At 38.6% G+C, this 21,189-nt stretch overlaps 1 protein-coding gene across 1 annotated transcript in view; it reads left to right on the forward strand.

Moving 5' to 3' along the window:
- Positions 1-11,143, forward strand: part of tubgcp3 (tubulin gamma complex component 3) — a 59,045-nt gene extending 47,902 nt beyond the window's left edge. Inside the window, exons 18-22 of the mRNA XM_043691221.2 lie at positions 715-803; positions 4,034-4,165; positions 6,485-6,625; positions 7,763-7,879; positions 10,427-11,143. Coding sequence (XP_043547156.1) covers positions 715-803; positions 4,034-4,165; positions 6,485-6,625; positions 7,763-7,879; positions 10,427-10,588 — 641 coding nt within the window. The 3' untranslated portion in view covers positions 10,589-11,143. The remainder of the gene's footprint in view (positions 1-714; positions 804-4,033; positions 4,166-6,484; positions 6,626-7,762; positions 7,880-10,426) is intronic.
- Positions 11,144-21,189: the final 10,046 nt, after the last annotated feature.

The following is a 21,189-nucleotide window of genomic DNA, read 5'->3' on the forward strand; positions in this document are numbered from 1 at the left end:
TTTTCTCACTTCTTTTCATTTTAATACCTTTCTGTTTTATTGTTAAATTAAAATCTGCAACTGTGTATGTGTTTCCGTGAGACCTTGTTAAAACTAAACAAAATGAAAATCTCACAACTCCAGGTTATAGTCCAACAGGTTTATTTGGAAGCGCTAGCTTTCGGAGCGCTGTTCCTTCATCAGCTGGTTCACAACACCAGCACTTCCAAATCAAAACAAAATATAATTTGTCACACCAGATTTCAGTCTGGGATCTAACTTCTCCAGCAATAAAATCAGCTGGTATCCTAACTTATATATCTGCAATGACTTTTAAATGGATTTTAAAAAATTAGATTTCACAGGCAGTAAGAATGACAAATACAGTTTTATTGTTTTATTGAATTTTGGGACTGGATTGAAGTTGCAACTATTTCGGGTTTTGTTAGCTCATGTAATTCTAACTGATGAGTTAGTGGCACGTCTCTACTTTATATTTATCGACATGCCTTTTTAAAATGCCTCTGGCTGTACATGCTATTTAAGAATTAATGCATGAAATTAATGGTAACTACTTGTCACAGTGTTTTATTGTCTAATGAAAAATTGATCCATCTAAAAAAAGCAAATAGATTCAGAATCAAGTGTCAGATTGCTGTTTCCTATGAGCTTGATGTCTTAAGACGTAAATGGTCTTATACAGTTATGAAATGTATTTCTTTACGTTTTTTACAGAATTGTCAGGGGTGCTCCAGCAGTGTCATATTCTGGCATCAGAAATGGTACACTTTGTGCATCAGATGCAGTATTACATCACATTTGAGGTATGTCCAATGAGGATTGCAAAGCGCACATTTGTTACTGGACTAAATTTTTTTATTTAAAATACATTGCCAGTATTCTTAGTCGTCTTCGATAATTATGCTCGCACCACGTTGCAAGCAGATGTATAAAATGTCAAATTAATTATATGAATGTGTTTGTAGTAGATTTTGACTATTCAATAAAGCAATCTTTTATTAATGGGTAATATAAGGCTATAACTATATATTATTCATTCCTCTCCTGTATACACTATAAGCATATCACCAAGACTGTCAAATCTTGTTGCCTCACAGGTGTTACTGATACCAACCACAGTCAGGGCCCATCCACCCCCCACTCCCGCCCGACTAACCGCACTCCCTTCTGTCCACTCCCCTCCACCCCTCAACCATTCTGCTCCCCCAGTGCAGTTAGCTGCTGAGAATTGATATTCCCTGCATTAGAGAATTTGCCAGTACAGGAGCAGTCACTCAAAATTCTTGATACTCAGTCTGCTGGCACTCAGTCCTTCTTTGCTCTCATTACATAGAAAATTTGCTAGTTAATATATCTTCTTGAGATCCCAAAACTGCCAACACAGCTCGCTAACATATTATTTCATATAGGTTCCTGAAACTGAAATCTTCCACAGTTTGCTGCTTCTGGAGTTGTCTTCAAAGCAATTCAAAAGCCATTTTTCACTGTACCTGACTGATTTGGAGACTACTGTAATTTTTTTTATTTCAAAAACATTTTATTCATATAAAGATCTCTGTATATAGAAAGATCTTTATATACATAGTCACTAATACAGTATGGTTCTGTACTGTAGAATATCAAGGAACAAACAAACATTGGAGTTTGACTCCATCCAGCAAGCAAACCAAAGGCATCTCTTGTATAAAACTACATTTACATGCATTGAAGAACCAGGGATTCCCATTTAACTTTGGCAGAAAAATTTCAGACAGTGGTCTTTCCCCATGGTGTCTTGATGGCAGCTGACCCAAGCCTAAGTACGTCCCTCAGTGTGCTGTCTTTGACCTTGGAATGTGTCAGTCTACAACATTTGGGGTCAACTCTTTGCTCTGGAAGACCAGCAACTATAAACAATTCTTTTGATGCTACAGATCCTTTTTTCTGAAAGAAACATGCAATCTACCTAAGTTCCTGGGTAGTTCTGTCTTTGTGACATGAGTCTCATTTTACTAAGCAACAACAGGTTTTCTTCCCCCTAAAGCACTGAGCCTTATTAAAGTGCATATAAACAATCACTTTTCCAGATGCCCTGCTCCATTTGTAGAACTCAGAAATGAAACTCAAATTATGAGCCCTCCACCCCATCTCACAATACAGAAATAAAAGTGACACATAAATGGAAGAACAGTGTACAGCTTTTAGAAGCCCAGGTATTCCAGGTAATAATACCTCATGAATCTTCATACTTTGCAAAGCTGCCCATCTCATTGATATCAGCATGCAAAGGAGCTGCACACAAACAGAGGCTACAAACTGAAGATGAGCTGCATACTTACAGAAGACTAGTGTGAGGGACAGTGTCTGTGTGAATGGACCCCCACTTCAGCTGGGTTAGTGTGCGGTGGGTGTGTGCATAATGCAGCCTCTAAACCGTAATTATACCCTGCAAACACTATAAAGTTCTTATTTTGTTGAGGTCAGAAATTAGAGTGTATCATGTATTGTACTAGTTCTTAAGCTCAGGCTGTTTTCAGAAATCCTTTGTCTGCCCTTATCCCAAATCCTTTTGGTATTTCTCCTCTTCCAATCCTAACCAATCCAGTTGAAAATGACATTTTGGAGTTCTGTTTTAATAGACTCTTGTTAAATCTTCACTTTGAAACCTTCCGTAAGTAGCTAGTTAATAGGTTGTACTTGAAGGTTAGATGAAGTGATAGTGGCTTTATGTGGTGTGGAAGTACACTTATCAACTGGTTTAAAGCAGAAATAGACGCTGCTCTTACTGAAGAACCGATAGCTTTCCAGGCTATTAGGTCATACCGAGAGTGGACATTTACCCTCGGAATATCATTTAATAGAGCCTAGAATATAAGGAGCTGCTTGTTATCATCTTTTGTTGATTTCAAGAAGGCTTCCAGTAGCATTCATTGGCATTCACTCTGGTATGTCACAGGGCTGTATGGCACCCTGAAGTGATAATCTTATTAATATTTTTATAGGTTTTTTTCTGTATGACTCCAGAGTCATACAGCACAGAAACAGACCCTTCAGTCCAACCAATTGAACATAATCCCAAACTAAACTAATCCCATCTACCTCCTCCTATGCCATATCCCTCCAAACCTTTCCTATTCATGTACTTATTCAAATGTCTTTTAAACATTGTAATTGTACTCTCGTCCACCACTTCCTCAGGAAGATCATTCCACATGTGAACCACCATCTGTATTTTTTTTAAAAATTGCCTCGTCTTTTTTTTAATCTCTACTCTCACCTTAAAAAATTGCCCCCTCATCTTGAAATTCCCCATCCTAGCGAAAAGATAACTACTATCAACTCTACCTATATTACTTCTTATTTTATAAATTTCTATCAGGTCATTCTGGTACCTCTCTTCTGAACCCTCTCCAACTTGATAATATCCTTAGTATAACTGGGCAACCAGAACTGGATACAGTATTCCAGAAGGGGTCTCACCAATGTCCTGTACACCAGCTGCTGCATAAAGACCAGCATGGATGTGTTGGGGTCAGTGTTGTTACAGGAATGAGACAAAGTTGCATAATTTCTGCTTTCAATATCCTCTTATTATGAGGACTTCATTATGAGGAAGATGATATTGGGTACAGCCTTTGGCATCTTGTAGCTGCAACACCAACTGACAGAGTTGGATTTCACATTCTTTCAGGTTTCATTGTATCTGTCTATTGTGCAACAAATATAAAATTATCAGAACAGTAAGGAAAAGGACAGATGATATACAGCAATTATACTGAAAGGTCTAGGAAAAATCTACCCTGAATTTTGTGTCCATCTTTAATCACTATCACAAGGAATCAAGCAGTTCAGAGAAGTGCAGATCACAAAGGACTTGGAGGACTGTTGGCAGAGGCTCAAGTTATGAGGAAACCTGATCTCAGTTTTGCAAAGAGCTAATGTGTAGAGATGAAAAGATCAGACACTTTGGTAAATGTAAAACTTGCACCTCCTTGGAGTGAAGCCACTGGAATGTAATTGCAGGTTAATTGAGGCAAGATATGTGTATTTGCAGGTGTTGGAATGTTCATGGGATGAACTGTGGAATAAAATGCAGCAGGCACAAGATCTTGATCAAATCACTGCTGCACATGAAAGTTTCCTCAATACGATAATCTCTCGATGTCTGCTGGACAGTAATTCTGAAGTAAGTGGTTTGAGATTGGTCTTGCTGATTTATTGTAGCTATCTGAATCTGTACCAAGTGAAAGTTCAGGAGGATGACCTTGTTTTATGAAAATGAGATTTAAAGGTGAGTCCAATTTTTTTTTAATCATATTTGTTCATGGGATTTGAGCATAGCTGGCAAGATCAGGATTCATAATCATCTGTAATTACCCTTGAAGTGAGGCTGGCCTGTCACCTTGAACTGTTGCATTCCGTGTGTGTAAGGGCATCCGCAATGCTTTGGGGAAGGAGTTCCAGGATTTTGACCCAGCAGCAGTAAAGAAATGGCAATTATAGTGCCAACTTCAAAAAGTATTATGCTTCGAGAAATTGCAGGCATTGGTATTCCAGTGTATCTGCTGCCCTTGAGCTGGTAGAGCTCAGAGCAGTGTGGAAGATGCTGTCACATGAACTTGGGCAAGTTGCTGCAGCGTGAAAACTGCAGAATTCTGGTAATATTTATCTGAATTTGTAATCCAGAGGCCTGGACTGACGCTTTGGAGATATAACAGCTGGAGCATTTGAATTCAATTAACTGGTAACTCTGGAATAAAAGATTTGAATGGTTGTGAAAAAAATCCAGTTATCAGTTCTGCTTATAGAGTTTGGCCACAGCAATGTGTCTAACTCCTAAATGCCCTCTACAATGCCCTTGCAATCCATTCAGTTGATCAAACTGGTAGAGAATCTCATTGAAATCTCAGGTCGCTAGATAAAAATGAAAAATTCAGTCCAGGCAGGTTTGCGATGTAGTACGCGAACCTAAGAATACAAACTGAAACATTCAGTCATACTGTCCTGTATTTCACATCTGGAATGGTTGAATAGTTGAGTAAGTTGCAACTCAATATAAAAGTAGTTAAATAGCAGAGCACTGAATCAGACAAAAGGGACACAAAAACAATTTGATGCAGAGAGAGAGTGTGGGGGAAAAAGGTCTGCCACCCTGCTCAGCCACAGTATGGCCACCCAAAAAACACAGAAGCTGGCCTGCAAAACAGAGATCAAGCCTGCCAACATACAGAAACTTACCCAAAATGCGCCAGCCTTGGCCAAACAGACTAACCTAGAAACCAGACATGACTAACCTACCCCCAGACCAGAGAATACACTTCCTAAAACAGCTTTCACGATCAGCTCCCACCCAGATTAGCACTGCAGTCCCAACCCCCTAAGGGCAGGGCATTTCCCATTGAAACCGATACCACATAAACAAAGAGGCAAACGAAGGGACCCCAGAAGACTTCACTCGCAAGAGGAACACGATGGACACACCTGAACACTAGGAGAAGGGATATGTACACATATGTGCGTGGGTGGAAAATAGAATCAAGAATCCTCTAGAAGACGTTCTTTCCCACTCACTGAGATAGCTGGAATCTCCTGTCAGTTACAAATAAATTGCTACTGCCAGACGCTTGATTAATTTCCATTCAGTTTATTCTTGTTTTAACTTCTTCACTATTTTCACCATTGTACTGTAACTGCTTTACAGTTATCAGCTTTGTGTTGTACCCCTATAAAGCATGCCTGCACCTTCTGTTCTGGGAAGAGCATTCTGACCATTTGTGCAGAGAATCTGTTCTGTGTCAGCCTGGTCAATTTCTCTTCCACAATATTGCTTTGTTTAATTAAACTGCTTGTCAATTTCACAGTGAACTTCATTTGTGATCTTTGATCCATTGGGCTCAATTTCTCCAACAGTGAGTGAAAGGTGTGTCAACAAGGTTGTAACTGGGATAGTAAACTTAAACGAAATACATCACTGGCCACAGAGGTCTGTGACTGAAACTTATTTTCTTAAAGTTCACTTTATCCTGAATGAGAGTTAACTCATATCAAGATTTTCCTTGTAAAGTCCCATATGCTATGTTCATATTCAGAAACTAAATGGTTAGAACAAAGAACAAGAACAAAGAAAATTTATACCCCAGGAACAGGTCCTTCGGCCCTCCAAGCCTGAGCTGATCCAAATCCACTGTCTAAGCTTATCACCCAATTCCTAAGGATCTGTATCCCTCTGCTCCTCACCTACTCATTAGTTTAACGTTTGACAACTTTTTGTTGATTTTCCAAAGAATTTGCTTAGTTATTGATATAGGTGGAGGTGTTCAGTCTGAGAGTGAGTAGTCAGTGCAAGTAAGTGAGGAGGAAGGGAAAGCAGTAACCTTTAATGCGAAGGTTCATGCTTTAGAATTTAGTGTCTATGGAGAGTCTGCTAATCTGAATGGCAAGGAGTTTGAAATACTTTGTTAACTGAGAAAATTTCAACACTTTCTGAAATCTATGTCCATTCAAGGAACTGTTGACACAACTTCGAGCTCTGTTCGATCGAATCCTGGAGTTTCAAAGTGCTCAGGATTCCATGTACCGCTCAGCTCTGGAAGAATTGCATCTCCGGCTTCGTTATGCAGACATCAAGAAGCAACGGCAGGCAGAGGTATGGATGTGCACATTGTTGAAGGGCTTTTTGTGTCCCACAGAACCGCCGGTGGGGGGGGGGGGGGGGGGTCTGTAAATATTTAGCTGTGTAGTGAAAGGCATTAATACACTCCTAATCGTGTGGGTAAGATATAATCCATAAATAGATTGAAATATTATACCTTTGATTTCAAAATATCCAAAAGTACTTGATAACTACTGAGAAATTTTAAATTTAGTGACTATTGTAATCTAGACAAACGTGGCAGGTAATTTGGATACAACCAGATCCTATCAACAGCAGTGTTTTTTTTAAGCCAAATAATTATATTAATAATGTTACGGCATAAATACTGATTGTAACAGTGGGAAACTCTCCAGTTATTCTTCACGTTGTACTTTGGAGTCTACTTACAGCCACCTGACAAATCACAGGGCCTTGAATTCATTCTCACCTGAAAGATAGCAAGTTCAACATTAGAACAGTGCCTCAGTACTGTTCTAGGAGTGTTAGTCTGGGTTTTGTGGTCAATTTTCTTGATTGGAGCTCACTGCCTTCTGAGTCGGAGACAAGTGTTCTACCAACTGGTCGTCCGATCCACCAGTGATACATGAAGGCTATTTCACTTATAGGAATATCAAGTGCCATTTCAAAATCTCCCCTAATTCTTGAACAATTTGAATCTGGTGCCAGACTTCTGTGGCAAGGTAGTGGACCCATCCAGTAGACAGCTAGTTGGGTGCCCCACTTTAAGCCACTTATGCAAGACCCAACCAGATTTTCTGTGCATTGGAAAATTAATTACCTGATGTGAAGGCACCTGTCAATTTGAGCGTGAAGACCTCCCCTCCAAGAGCTACTAGTCAAGAACGCAGCCAATGTGCTCCTGCCCTCACCTGTCGTCTGCCAGTCTTCTCCCTGAAGCTCTTTGAAGTCCTGTTTTAGGTGTCATAATATCTGCACAGGTTGTCGATCCAACTCTGAGAAGTTGAGGTGGCCAAGGAAAATATATTATTGCTTCAGGGCTTGGGGCCAAGGAACTGGAGATTGCTCCAAGGACTGCCATTACGGGATTAGAGGATGTTGAAGTTCTTTTGCCATGACACAAGTCGGATTAGTGATGTCAGTGGATTTTTTTTTTCCCTCTTCATTTAGGGTAACTGGGGAACAACAACAGCTGAAGAAGAGGCAGAAAATAAAAGAATTCATGAATTTCAACAGTTAATTCCAAAAATGTGTTCCCAGATACGTGTGTGTTCCCATTTCTACCAGGTATGTCATTCAAATCTGAATTGCAGAATATTTGGTTTCAGTGAATAATCTGGTGGAGACAAATTAGAGAGGGAGGGAGGGTCTGAGGTTGGGGGGCGGGAGTGGGGGGAGGTGCGACAGGTTTGCAAAGCACAAGGATAAGGCAACATTGTAGGGCAATGTTTTGATGATGATTCAGAGTGTGGAACAGGAAAGAACAGCATACAACCATGAAAATAAAAGATGAGAGCAAAGACAGAACAATAGGTAGAAGGGCAAAATTAATGGCTCTTTAATTGAACGTACTATATAGTCAATACAAAGTAAATTAATTATCAGAAAAAAAAGAAAGCAAATTGAAGGGAACTAGCAATTAACATAAATCCAGACAGTAAGAGCTGCTTTAAATATTTAAGGAGAGAGGCAACAGTTGGTGCAGGCTGGAGAAATTATACTGGGGTACCAGGAATTAAACAAATACTTTGCTTCAGTTTTCACAGTAGAGGGTACAAATAGCATTTCAAAAATAGTAAATAATCAAGGGGATGAAGAGGAGGAAATAAACAAGTAACAATCGCTTGAGAGAAAGTAATGGACTGAATATGGTCAAAAGTCCCCTTGCACCTAATGGTCCGAGGATTTTAAAAGAAGTAGCTGTAACCATAGTTGAAGCAGTTCTAATAATCCAAGAATCAGAGCATTCAAAAATTGCCAATCAAACACCTATGTTCAAAAAGGATGGGAGACAAAAATACAGGTAATTATAGGCCAGTTAGCTTAACCTCTGTCAATGGGGAAAATGTTGGTATCTATTATACAGGATACAGTAACAGAGCATTTAGAAACCTGATATAATCAAGCAAAGTCAGCATGGCTTCACCTGAAGGGGACATTTATGCCTGACCAATTTTATAGCTGTTCCTTGAGAATGTAGCAAGCAGAGTAGATAAAGGGGAACTAATGGAGGTAATGTGTTTCATTTTCCAAAAGGCAATCAATAAGGTACTGAAAATGAAGTTTCTTAATAATATAAAAGCCTATGGTGTTGGAGGTTGTGTATTAGCATGAGTAGAAGATTGGTTACCTGATAGGAGACAGGAAGTTGTGATGGCAAGCTGTAACTAATGGAGTGTTACAAGCATCAGTGTTGTGACTACAATTACTTACGATATATGTTTTAATGACTAAGAGAAGTGAATGTACCAACACCGAGTTTGCAGATGATTCAAAAATAGGTGTGGTGGCAAATAGTGAGGACAAAACAAAAGAATGTTATAAAAGAAAATTGGCAGGTTAAATGATTGGGCAATAACTTGGAGTATAATATAGAAAAATGTGAGGTCATGCACTTTGGCAGGCAAAATAGATGGAATGAATGTTATTTGACGAGGAAAAGCTGCAGCATGGGGATTTGGAAGTCTTTGCACATGAATTGCAAATGGCAAGCACAAGTTCACTGGGTAATAGACAAGACAAGTGGAATGTTGGCTTTTATTTCACAGGGAATGGAGTATAAAAAATAGAACTTTTTTACTGGATATGGATGGATTTTTGAATAGGGAGAGATTGAACAAGTGGAACTTGTACTAATTTGTCATTTAGAGGAATGAGAGGAGATCTAATTGAAACAAATGACATTATTATGGACCTTTGCTAGAGCAAACGTGGAGAGGTTGTTTCCACAGTGGAAGAGTGTAGAACCAGTGTGCATCTTCTGAGTAAGGAGTTACCTATTCAAGATACAGGTGAGGAAATTTTTCTGAGGCTGGTGAATCTGTGGCATTCTTTACGACAGAGAGCTGTCAAGGCTGGGTCGTTAAGTATATTCAATGTTGTGATAGCCAGGTTCCTAATCATAAAGGGAATAAAGTGTTACAGGGGTACGGCAAGAAGGTGAAGTCGAGGATTATCAAAATCAGCCTTAATCTCATTGAATGGCAGAGTGGGATCAATGGGCTGAATTATCTACTTCAGCACCTACAGTTTGATTTTAGTTCTGAGGTAATTTTGTCAACTGATTGCTAGTTTTCAGGCCTTGCAATCTGTTACATTTATGTGAAAAAATAATTAGCTTCCTCTTGAGCAGAAGCATGGGAACAATATTTCCATTTCAACTTTCTCTAATGCATTTTAGTTTCACCTGGAATACTCATCCTGTGGGGCTGGTGATCACCCATTTGTGCAAAATTCTGCCCTACTTAAATTTGTTCTACCCAAAATCAGCATATTTTGTATCTAGCCAGTTCATGTACATCTTTGTTTTTGAGTTTCATTTAGTTAATGTATTTATTAGCTAAGCCATCCAGGTCACTGGCTTGGATGCATTTGTATGACTGTTCAAGTGAGATCTCCTTAACTCTGATATCAAAGCTGTGGGCAAATCTGTGGTCTTTTACTAAATCTTGTTTAGCTGCTAACCTAAAAGATGAAGGACAATTTTCCCTGTTTTTGCTTAGTATATACCTTTTCCATGCTTATTAAGTTAAACTACACCTTCATGAGCTTCAGAGTAGCATATTGCAATAATGTCCAATTTTTGTTTCACTAATCTTCCTTTCTTTCCCTTAGGACATTGTTCAGCAATTCCTGGTACTGTTGACAAAAAGTTCTGATGAAAGTCTCCGTTTCCTTAACTTCAGGCTTGACTTCAACGAGCATTACAAAGCAAGGGACCCTCGTCTGCGTACCTCACTGGGCAGCACCAGGGGCAAACGCAGCTCAGCATTGTAAACTGTTGTCCAAATCTTTCCAGCTATTACAATTAGGGCTACATTTACATGTACCTTGGTTTTCTGCTCTCTCTGCCATCCTGTGAAACCTATGTTTGTAATGGCTGTCAGTGATGTACCACACCACTGGGAGTAGAGGGAATGATTAGTCATCTGATAATGATTAGTCATCTGATAATGTTAAATTTGTTGAGCGAGAAATATATCCACATAAAAGTGTAAGTTATTTATAATCTATGAATGTTTAGTTTGAAGTTGAACTTGAAGCTTGAACTGATTGGCATTTGGCAATTTTTAGCTTCACTTTGCTGAAAGAACTTTACAGTGTGTACAGAAAGGTGACTGTTCCAGACCTAAACCCACATTTTATTTTACAGATGACACAATTATTTAAACTGCTAAACAAAAATGAAGTTTGTTCAATAACAAAAACTTTTTTTTAAAACTAAGAGACACTTGGTCCTTTTCATGTAATATACATTCTAGATTGTCACAATTGGTGTTCATTTTAAAAACTCAACATATGCAGTGATTAAAAACCTCAGTTTTTACATTGTGTAAATAGTTTGAGATTTTTTGATCTTATGAATAAGCCTCTTGATGTACGAGAATATGGATAAAAGGTAAAAGAAAATAACTGGAAATCGGTTCCTTTTTAAAAAGTTACATTTGTTATGCAGTTCGTTTTTTTTTATTATTGGTACTGTAAGAGAAAGCCATACATTTAACCCTTTGTAGATGCTCTGGCTGAGTTGAGGCTTCCCTCCTTGTTCTCATCATTCTCCTTCTCAAAGCATAGAAGCAAAGGAATTCCAAGATCGAAATCTTGGATCTTGAAATCTTTCTTTTAAAAGAGTTATATTAACTTTACACTATGTCCAATGCAGATTTGGGGGAAGACTTACACATACCTTGGACATCATCATTAACCAAACAGAATGATAAATGGATAGATGAGATACTTATAAGTGTTATTTGTGAAAAACAGCATGATTATTTAAGACTTGGAATGTTTGTATATACTGGAAGCCGCATTCTGCAATTAGAGAATGATTCTAGCAGCAGCATTTTGGAACAGTATTTCAACGTACAGTTTTTCTTCTCCTGAAGCATCTATACCATCATAAGTTGGGCCGGAAATTACCAAAATATTCAGTGCCTTGCAAAAAAGTCTGCTTTGTAGCTTTGTGGAAGTCAAAACATGTTACAAATTATGTTCAGAAGGCCAAACTTCTTGCTTTATCACAAGTCTGGAGCAATAAACCAAATTTATTTTTCAGTAATGAAGACAATGTTGGAGAACCACAACAACAGGTCTGACAGCATCTGTGGAGAGAGAAATAATCCAAGTTTCAAATCCGATATGATAAGTATACTTAAGACACTAACTCTGAATCTCTCTCCAAAGATACTACCAAACCTGCTGAGGTTTTCCAGTGCTCTCCTTTTATTTTAGCACCTATCTTTCTTTGCTTTTGTTTGCTTTCCATTTCTTTCAAGTTTACAGATAATAAATGTTTCAGATTGATGGCTGGTTCTGAGACTGTACCAAGTTTGTACCAGCACAACTGCCAGTCCTGCTCTAGAATCGAAACATAAGAGTTTCATTAGCGACAAACTGGCAAGAAAATAATTAACAAAGTTAAATCACAAAGCTACATAGTATAGTTTTAAAACTTGTAACAAACTACGCAGTATGCCTTTCTTGAACATTTCTAAACTTGTATATTTGAGAGAGAATAAGATCGCAAGAAATCCATTTTAATTCCTGGATTGCAGAAATCAGCAAAAGTTAATATTGTGATGATCATAGGTGGAAGTCCACTTAATCTTCTGTTTTGATGTCTCTGATGTCCTCTGACACATGCACTTCTTCAAACTAAGTAAGCTTGCAGTTAAAAATGTCATCATCTCATTCATCATACAATGAAGTAATTGTGTATCCAGATGTAAATGAAGTACTGTCATCACTCTTGGGTGATGATGACTGGATCAGAGAACTGGGTGTACTTGATAAATCATTGGTCATAGCCCACAATGACTGGGTAGAGGAACTCCATGCACCTGATGAATCATCAGGGCTGGTGGATGAAGGAAATATAGAAGAACTAGGTGCAGGTGATGAATAATTAGGTACAGAATCCTTACAATACCTGTTCCAGAATGATGCTAATGAAGACCAAGAAACTTGTGACTCAGCTTTACTGTGAGGGGATTCTACCTGATTGGAAGAGTCTGATTCATCTTGCTTTATTTCGGCACTGGCGCTGTGTGCTTGCCTGTAAGCATGGTGTACACCCTGAACTTCTTGATGAACCTGGGAAAACTTGGAAGATTCTGTACTAGTTTGTGCAATTTCTTCAGTATGGGTATGTGTCGATTGGGTCGAGAGAAAAGAAACATCTGGTACTTTAGCTGGCACATGAGTAGATAATAATTGAGTGCAACTAGGTGTAATGTTTTGGCCATTGTCAACATAAATTGGTGATTTAGAGGTAACCCTGCGTACATGTACTGAATTATCACTGACTGGGCTGACTGATGAATAGGCAGGAAAACTGGATGTCGGTATCACACTATAAAAAGCATGGGGTGATTGTGAATGTTTAGAAGATCTGAATGCATGTAACATATCTGATCTGTGGTCAACATCAGTGGATGGACAAGGAGTAATTTGCGAGTTATTACCACTGGATCTTGACTGAGTGGGAGTGTAGGAACAAGAAATATCTCTTGGATTATTACTAACTAGGTTAGTATTTAACCAGGGCTCAGTGGGTGAATAGAACCCACCTTGGAAATTATTACTAACAGAACTAGACCAGGACTGGATGGGTGAATTGGAATAAGCTTGTCGATTATTACAAAAGGGACTGGACTGAGATCGGGTAGGTGAATAGGTACCATCATGTGGATTATGACTAATAGGACTGAACTTGGAATGGTTGGACAAACTTGAGCCACTGTATAAATTATTATAATTATTTGGGCTGCACTTGGAGTGGGTGGATGAAATGGAATCATTGTGGAGACTATCATGAGCAGGACTGGACTTGGAATGGGTGGACATATTAAAATCACTATGCAGATTATGATAAATGGGACTTGACTTGGAGTGGCTGGGTGAATGCAAACTGCTGTGCAGATTGTTACCATCAGGACTGGATTTGGAACTGGTGCATGGATTGAAATTACTGTGTAAATTGTTATCAGCAGGACTGGACCTGGAAGGGATGGATGAAGACCTGTTGTCATATAAATCACTGTTATTGGAGTTGGCCGTGCAATGAGTGCATGAAGAGCAACCGCCGTGCAAACGATTGGTAACTGGGTTGGATGTTGAGTGGGTGGATGAAGAGCAACCACCATGTAAATGATTGCTCACTGGGTAGGACTTGGAATGGGAGTGTTTATGGGAAATAGTTTGTGATTTGTTACTGATAGGAGTACTTTGAGATTGGGTGCTTGAAATATTAGCTGTTCTATTTTTATGTTTGTGCAGTAATTCAGAGGAAGGAGTAGAAAAGCTTTGCAAGTTATTATCAACATTGGTGGATCGTGATTGGGGATAATTTGCTGCATCTTGTGTTTTGCTGTTAGTGTAGGCTGATAGTGATTGGGCAGAGGAACAAAAAACAGTTTGATCATTAACATCAGCAGACAGTGATTTGAACTGAGATGTTTTTGCGTCTAATGTATTGTCAAGGAGAGCCTGAGAGGATGGTGAGTGAATGTAAGGCTTGAAAGCATGTTGACTGGTGGATGAATGTGATACAATGTGTACATCTTTTCTCTCAGGATTGAGCAGTGGTCTGATGGAAGAGGAAGATGCTTGTGCATTACTTGCCAAGTGTGCAGATGCTGATTGGCTGGCTGACATTGATGGAATTTGCTGATCGTCACTGATAAATGTGAATGGTGACTTGGGGCAAGACTTGTGTGAATGCAATATGTTATCTCTGACAAAGTTGGTTGATGACTGATTGCAAGTATAGAAGATAGTTTGCTGAGGTTCTTCCATTTTGGATTGTAAAGAGGTGGAATCAGAGACACATTTTTCAGTATGAAGGGCAAAGCCAGAGGGTGTATTGATGGAAGGGCTAGTTGCACTTCTCTCATTCTCTGTTTTAGACCAGAGTGAACCAACAGAAGAACTTGATACAGTTCCTGCATCATCTAAAGCATGGGGTGAGGATGAATGAATAGAATGTCTCCATTTACATAATGTATCTTGCTTATCCTCATCATTGTTGGTGTTACCAGGATTGAGATGTGATTTACTGGTCAAACAAGCAGTTTGTTTATTATCTCCACAGGTGGATGGAGTGAAAGATGTAGATATATCTTGAATGTGATCAGGAGTCCCTAATATTTGATTGACTGCAGAAGGCAAACACTGCAAATTGTCAGTAAAAGAGGGTAGTGATAAGGTAGAAGGACTTGACTGACTTTGTGCATTTGGGTCATCATTGGTTGATTGCATGGAAGAATTGTATGTGTCATGAATATTATAATCGATAGGGGTTAATATTGATGTGGAGGTAGAATGAATGGAGACCTTTCTAGGATCTGTGTATTGTGATTGCTTGGGTGAACTGGATGCAACTTGTTGGGCAGTGGAGGTTGAAGGTGATTTTGTGGGGGCCTTGGATAAAGTATTATTTGAAAAAGTGGATGGTGCACAGATAGAATAAGCTGCGGTGCAGCCATTGTGAGCTGATAGTGAATTGACAGGGGGGCTGACTTCATGTAGTATGCGTTGTCTGTTTTCACTGCTATTGGGGAATGATTGGGTTGAGGAAAGAGTGACATCTTTTGTGTTCTGTGTGGGCAGTGATGTTAGTGAAACAGCATCTCTCCCATTATCATCACAGGTCGAAACTTGAGTGAAAGAAGCCGATGCATCTTGTACATTTTTAACAATATGAGGAGTTGACACTTTGCATGATGGATGAGATGCACTTCGTCCACTCTGGTTTACAGAAGTTTGCAGTGGATGAATGGGAGATATTTTGTTCTGAACAGGAATCAACAATGGTCTACTAGGTGAATGCATACCTTGTGCATTATGCATCACAGCTGTAGGCAGTGTTGATGCTGTACAAGTTATACATTCATCATGACCATAAACTGACAGTGATTTGGAGGAAGATCTGGATTTGTGTGCTGCATTAGATTTGACACAGGTGGATAATGTATGAGTGGAAGAACTGGGAATATTTTGTTCATTGTCAGGAATGGAATGAGATTGAACTGAAGAATTGAATGATCTAAATGTTTGTAATCCACCAAGACCATTTTCACCAATGTTAGTAGATGATTTTTGGGGCAGAGAATGAGTAATAGCTTGTCCAGTATCATCTGCACGGATAGCCAATGATTGGATGGACATGTTAGATATATTTTGTGCCATGCTATCAATCTGAGTAGATTGAACTTTAGGAAGTTGATTATCAATGTTAGGAGTGAATGAATAGGTGACAGAATTAGATGCACTTTGTTTATAACTATCAATCTGAGATGTTGGTGATTGGCTAGGTGGATGCAACATATCTTGTGTCTCACCATCAACTTGCAAATGCAATGACTGATTGAAAGAATGAGTGTTCTCTATCACATTACCTTCAATGTGTGTGGCTGAGGTTTTCATGAGCAATTTGGATGTATCTTGTAATTCATCATCCACTTTTGTTGATGGTGTTTTATCAGAAAAATTATATATATGTTCTTTGTTAGTGTTGACAAGGATGGGTTCTGTATTGGTGGAAGGGTGGGATACTGTTTTTATATTATCAAGCACATGATCAGGTGAATAAGTGCTTACATTCTCTACATAACTGTCAAAATTCGAAGAGATTGAAGGTCTGGATGTATGCAGGGTGTGGTGAGAGTTATCAATGTCAGTTGATGACTGAGGGGAAGATGTATGTATGTGTTGTATATTACTTTGAATGATAGATTCATGGACATTATCACCAACATTGTTGAGATATGAACTAAAGGAAGCATTGTGACTTTTGTCACCAACATGAATGGGCAATGATCTGACAGAAACATGAAATGCACTTTTTTCATTGTCACTGTTGTGCAGTGGGAGTGACTGGTTGGAAGAATATGATCTAGTTTGTGTATTAATATCAGCAGGAGTAACTAGTTTTCTGAAATTAGACACATCTCGTGCATAACCTACACATGCTTTGGTATTAGCATGATGAGACAGTGTCTTTGTGGGAGAAGATGCATGTGTTCTGTCATTGACATGAGAGGACAGTGACTTTGTGGGAGAAGATGCATGTGTTCTGTCATTGACATGAGAGGACAGTGACTTTGTGGGAGAAGTTGCACGTGTTGTGTCATTGACATGAGAGGACAGTGACTTTGTGGGAGAAGTTGCACGTGTTGTGTCATTGACATGAGAGGACAGTGACTTTGTGGGAGAAGTTGCACGTGTTCTGTCATTGACATGAGAGGACAGTGACTTTGTGGGAGAAGTTGCACGTGTTGTGTCATTGACATGAGAGGACAGTGACTTTGTTTGTGAAGAAGCTGCCTGCTCTGTCCACCTGTGTTGGCCACATAATGAATTGTTGGATGTATTATTAATGCCAGTGGACTTGAAATGAACCTGTGACTTGCAGTTCATACTGTTGGTCAAAAAGGGATATAATGAATAGGTAGAAAAATCAAATGCATTCCTAGTATTAACATCAACGGGAAATGGAGAATTGTAGGAAGAATTGAATATTTGGTGTGCACTACTATTATTGTGAGTAGTTGATGACAGAATGGAAGAACTAGACATGCGTTCACATGAATCTTGCTTATTATCAATACCACAGATCACTGATCCAAAAGAAGAATTAGAAGTACTTTGTACATTATGTTTAATAGAGGTGAAAGGATTAGATATCCATTGACCATCAACAACATTGATGGATAATGGTTTAATGGGAAACTTGGATTCATGCTGTACATTGTCAGCAACTTGGTTATTTATTGCATCTTTGTCATGATCATGTGTCAATGCTTCACTATAACCGTAAGGGTACATAATGTGTGCATTTGAATTTGATAGAAGAGAATAGTAGTGTGACTTTTGTGGGCTAATTGATCTTGATCTTCTAATTCTGTATCTGTCTGCTCTCTGGTTAACTGATAGTGGTTCATTGTAAGAACCGGGTCTATTGTCATGGGCATGGAAAATGTGAGTTACTGGTATTTTTGTTGACTTCTGATGTTGAGCGTTGCTTTTTAAGAAAGAGATGTTTTCTTGTCCTGTGTATCCTTTAAGATTGGTATATGGGAATTGGGCAGGAAAATAATGTAGTGATTGTTCATTATCAGCTGAAACGTCTGGTCTTTGTATGGGTGAAGTTAATATATTTGGCTTGTTACTGTCCAGTTTGGATGAAGTACTGAAACAGTAGGAATCTTTGATAGTTTCTTTGAGGCAAGGTTTAGGTAAATACAGACAAGATTCTTGTTGGCTAACAGATTTAGCTTTTCTGTCTCTTTTGTGTCTATTATTTCTGTGATGAACTGACCCTGATTGAAGAGAAACTTCTCCCTTTGAATCAGTGGGATGGAAAATTTTGGTTCTAGGTGTTTTTATTGGCTTTTCACGATCACCCCCATTGTGTGAGTGAGTATCCTCACCTTGGGCTGTACGCTGTTCTCCATATGTAACCTGTGACCAAATGGGAAGCCATGCCATACCTTGAGTTTTATCAGTGGCTTGAGAGGGTAATGATTGAACAAAATGTCCAGATATGTGTGAGACATCATTATGAGATGGCCGTATTTGGTTAGAAGATCGAACCATACCCAACACATTATCATCACGAGCGTTCTCTGATTGGATGGAATAAATAAATACATCTGGTTGATTGCTGACTTGGGTGCATGGGGATTGTTTGGGTAAGCTGGAGGTACCTTCTATATTATCAGCATCTAAGTGCAGCATTTGAATTGGCGAAGTAGGAGTCCTGTTCACAATGTTATCAGCATATGCGAGTGATGGTGCAATCGAGCTGAATCCATATGTGCAATCAGTCTGATTAACAGTCAACCCAACCAAATTGCCTCTTGTTTGTATGTCATTGTCTTGACTGGGTGATAGATGGCTATGATTAGAATAGGAGTTGATGTTAATCATTATGGGAGAGGATGTTTCTGTTGTAGCTTGTTCACTTTTTGACATTTGGCCCAAATATTCACTTGCATGCAAGATTTCAAGTCGTTCTGAGTATTCCTTCATGTTATTTGTTTTTGAAGATGTAAGTCCTGTGTTACCTGAATCTTTCACTGGATCTATCAGATATGGTAAAGAGTGATGGCCAGTCACAGATCGCTCTGAAGTACTTGAATGTTTCCAGAATGCATGTTCAGGTAGTGGTGGTGCAATAGGCAAGTTCTCATATGTGTTGCTTATGTCTTTATTCGTGGTATCAACGTAAATGGGCTCACTGCTTCCATGATGTTTGACTTTCTTGTGTATTTTGCGCTGTGGATATTTCAAAAAAGTCACTTTGTGATTTCTTTTAATTTTCTTCTGTCCATCAGTTGCACTTTCCTTGTGTTCAGGTGTACCATGCTGAAAACTCCCAACATGTGACCTATATTTTGAGACAGAAACAATTGCTTACTTAAAGATATACAAACATTGAAATATTTTATCTATAGTATGGTAGAACAGGCATTTAAATTGTATTAAATGGGGGCATTTAGGAAATTACACCTATTTAGAGTAGTTTTATTGCTGCAACATTAGTCTCTTTCAGTTTGACAGTTTACAAATGGAACAATATAGCAAGAAACACGTTTTCTTGATGTGCTGGGAGACTGAAATAGTCATAGTTTAGATTTGCCCCACACAATCCAGTTGATAGAGGAAAAATAATCTTCTAAAACTAAGTTATAGAGGGGTAACCAGAATATTGTTTGATGGCTAAATTTTGTAAATTGTGAATTATCATAATTCTGTTTTAATATTATTTTGATTAATGAACATTGAACAATATCAGAAGGAGATTTTCTAAAAATGCTTAGCTTAACAATAAACAAAACCTAATAATTAATTGCAGTAGAACTTTGCCAAGTAGTCAAAAGACACTTAATGTCTGATGAGAAATTAAGGTTAAAAAGATGGTTAATCCAACTGGAGTGGATAATACCTCTGGCAAAGTCTTTACTTGGTGAGAATTACCACAAGCTATAATGGATAAAACATACAGAGTTTTATATGTGATCAGCTATAGATTCTGGAACAATTTTAGCAAATTGAAGTGTGGAATTGGTACTGTTTAAAAAGAAATATTAGGGAGAATACTGGTAATTAACGACGAGATGACCTAAGGTCAGTAGTCAGAGTAAAAATAAAGTCTATCATAAAAGATGTAGTAATAGGACACTTTAAAAGTACATTATTTCCTTTTCACAAACCCTTGTTTGTGTAATAATGTTGACAAACCAGCTGGAGATTTTTTGAGTAAGTAGCTAGCAGATTAGATGAGGGAGAACCAATGGATGCGATATATTTGATTTTTCAGAAAATATTTTGATAAAGTCCCACATTAAAGGTTATTGTACAAAACCTAAGCACGTGGTAGTAATATACTGGCATGGACTCTGAATTTATTTGTAGACAGGAAACAGTAGGAAGAAATTATTTATTTTTCCAGAGGAAAGGGGGGGGGGTGCGGGGAATAGCTGTGGGAGCTATGCTCGGGCCCGAGCTGTTCACAATCTGCTTCAATTATATGAATGATGAAAACAAATGTAATATTTCCAAGTTTGCTGACAATACAAAACTAAGTGAAAGTCATGTGGAGATGTAACACAGCTTTGCAAGATTTAGACAAGTTGATTAAGTGTAAATTTACAGCAGATACAGTATATCATGGATAAGTGTGATAAAGTCACTTTGGTTGGAACATTAGAATGGCAGAGTATTATTTAAATAGTGCACAAAGGGGCTTGATTGTCATCGTACACTACTTGTCATTGAAAGCAAATGCTTTAGTACCGAAACAAGTTCAGAAGATGAATGATATTTTAGCCTTTATTGTATGAGGGTTTGTGTACAAAGAAGCCTTACTGTAGCTGTACAGGGCCTTGGTGACACCCCACACAGATGAAACAACTAAAGTTTACCAAACTGATTCCTGGGATGACCGGTTTGTCATGTGAGAAGAAATTGGGTTGTCTGGGCCTGTGTTCACGTTTGAGAGAATGAGGGAATCTTACTGAAGCACAACAAATTCTGACAGGGGTGATATTTCCCCTGGCTGGGAGGTTCAGAGCAAGGAGTCATAGATTTAACATAGGTGATAAGCCATCTTGAACTTAGTTGAAAAATTTCTCCAGAACATTGGAATTCTCTACCACAGAAGGCTGTGGGGAAAGTCACTCAATATATTCAAGAAAAATATATTTCCAGGAGGTAATGGTGTCTAGGAGTGTAGTGCAGCATTGGTGTATGGCATTGAGATAGCTGATCCTCTATGATCATGTTGAATGGCGGATTGGGCTCCATTGTCTGAAGGGTGTAATTCACCTATTTTCTGTGTTCATTGATGCATCAAGGCCCTAGCAACCCCAAAT

Source organism: Chiloscyllium plagiosum, unplaced genomic scaffold (assembly GCF_037043375.1).
Source record: "Chiloscyllium plagiosum isolate Xiang-an unplaced genomic scaffold, Cpla_swu_hap1 HiC_scaffold_6, whole genome shotgun sequence".
Taxonomy (NCBI): domain Eukaryota; kingdom Metazoa; phylum Chordata; class Chondrichthyes; order Orectolobiformes; family Hemiscylliidae; genus Chiloscyllium; species Chiloscyllium plagiosum.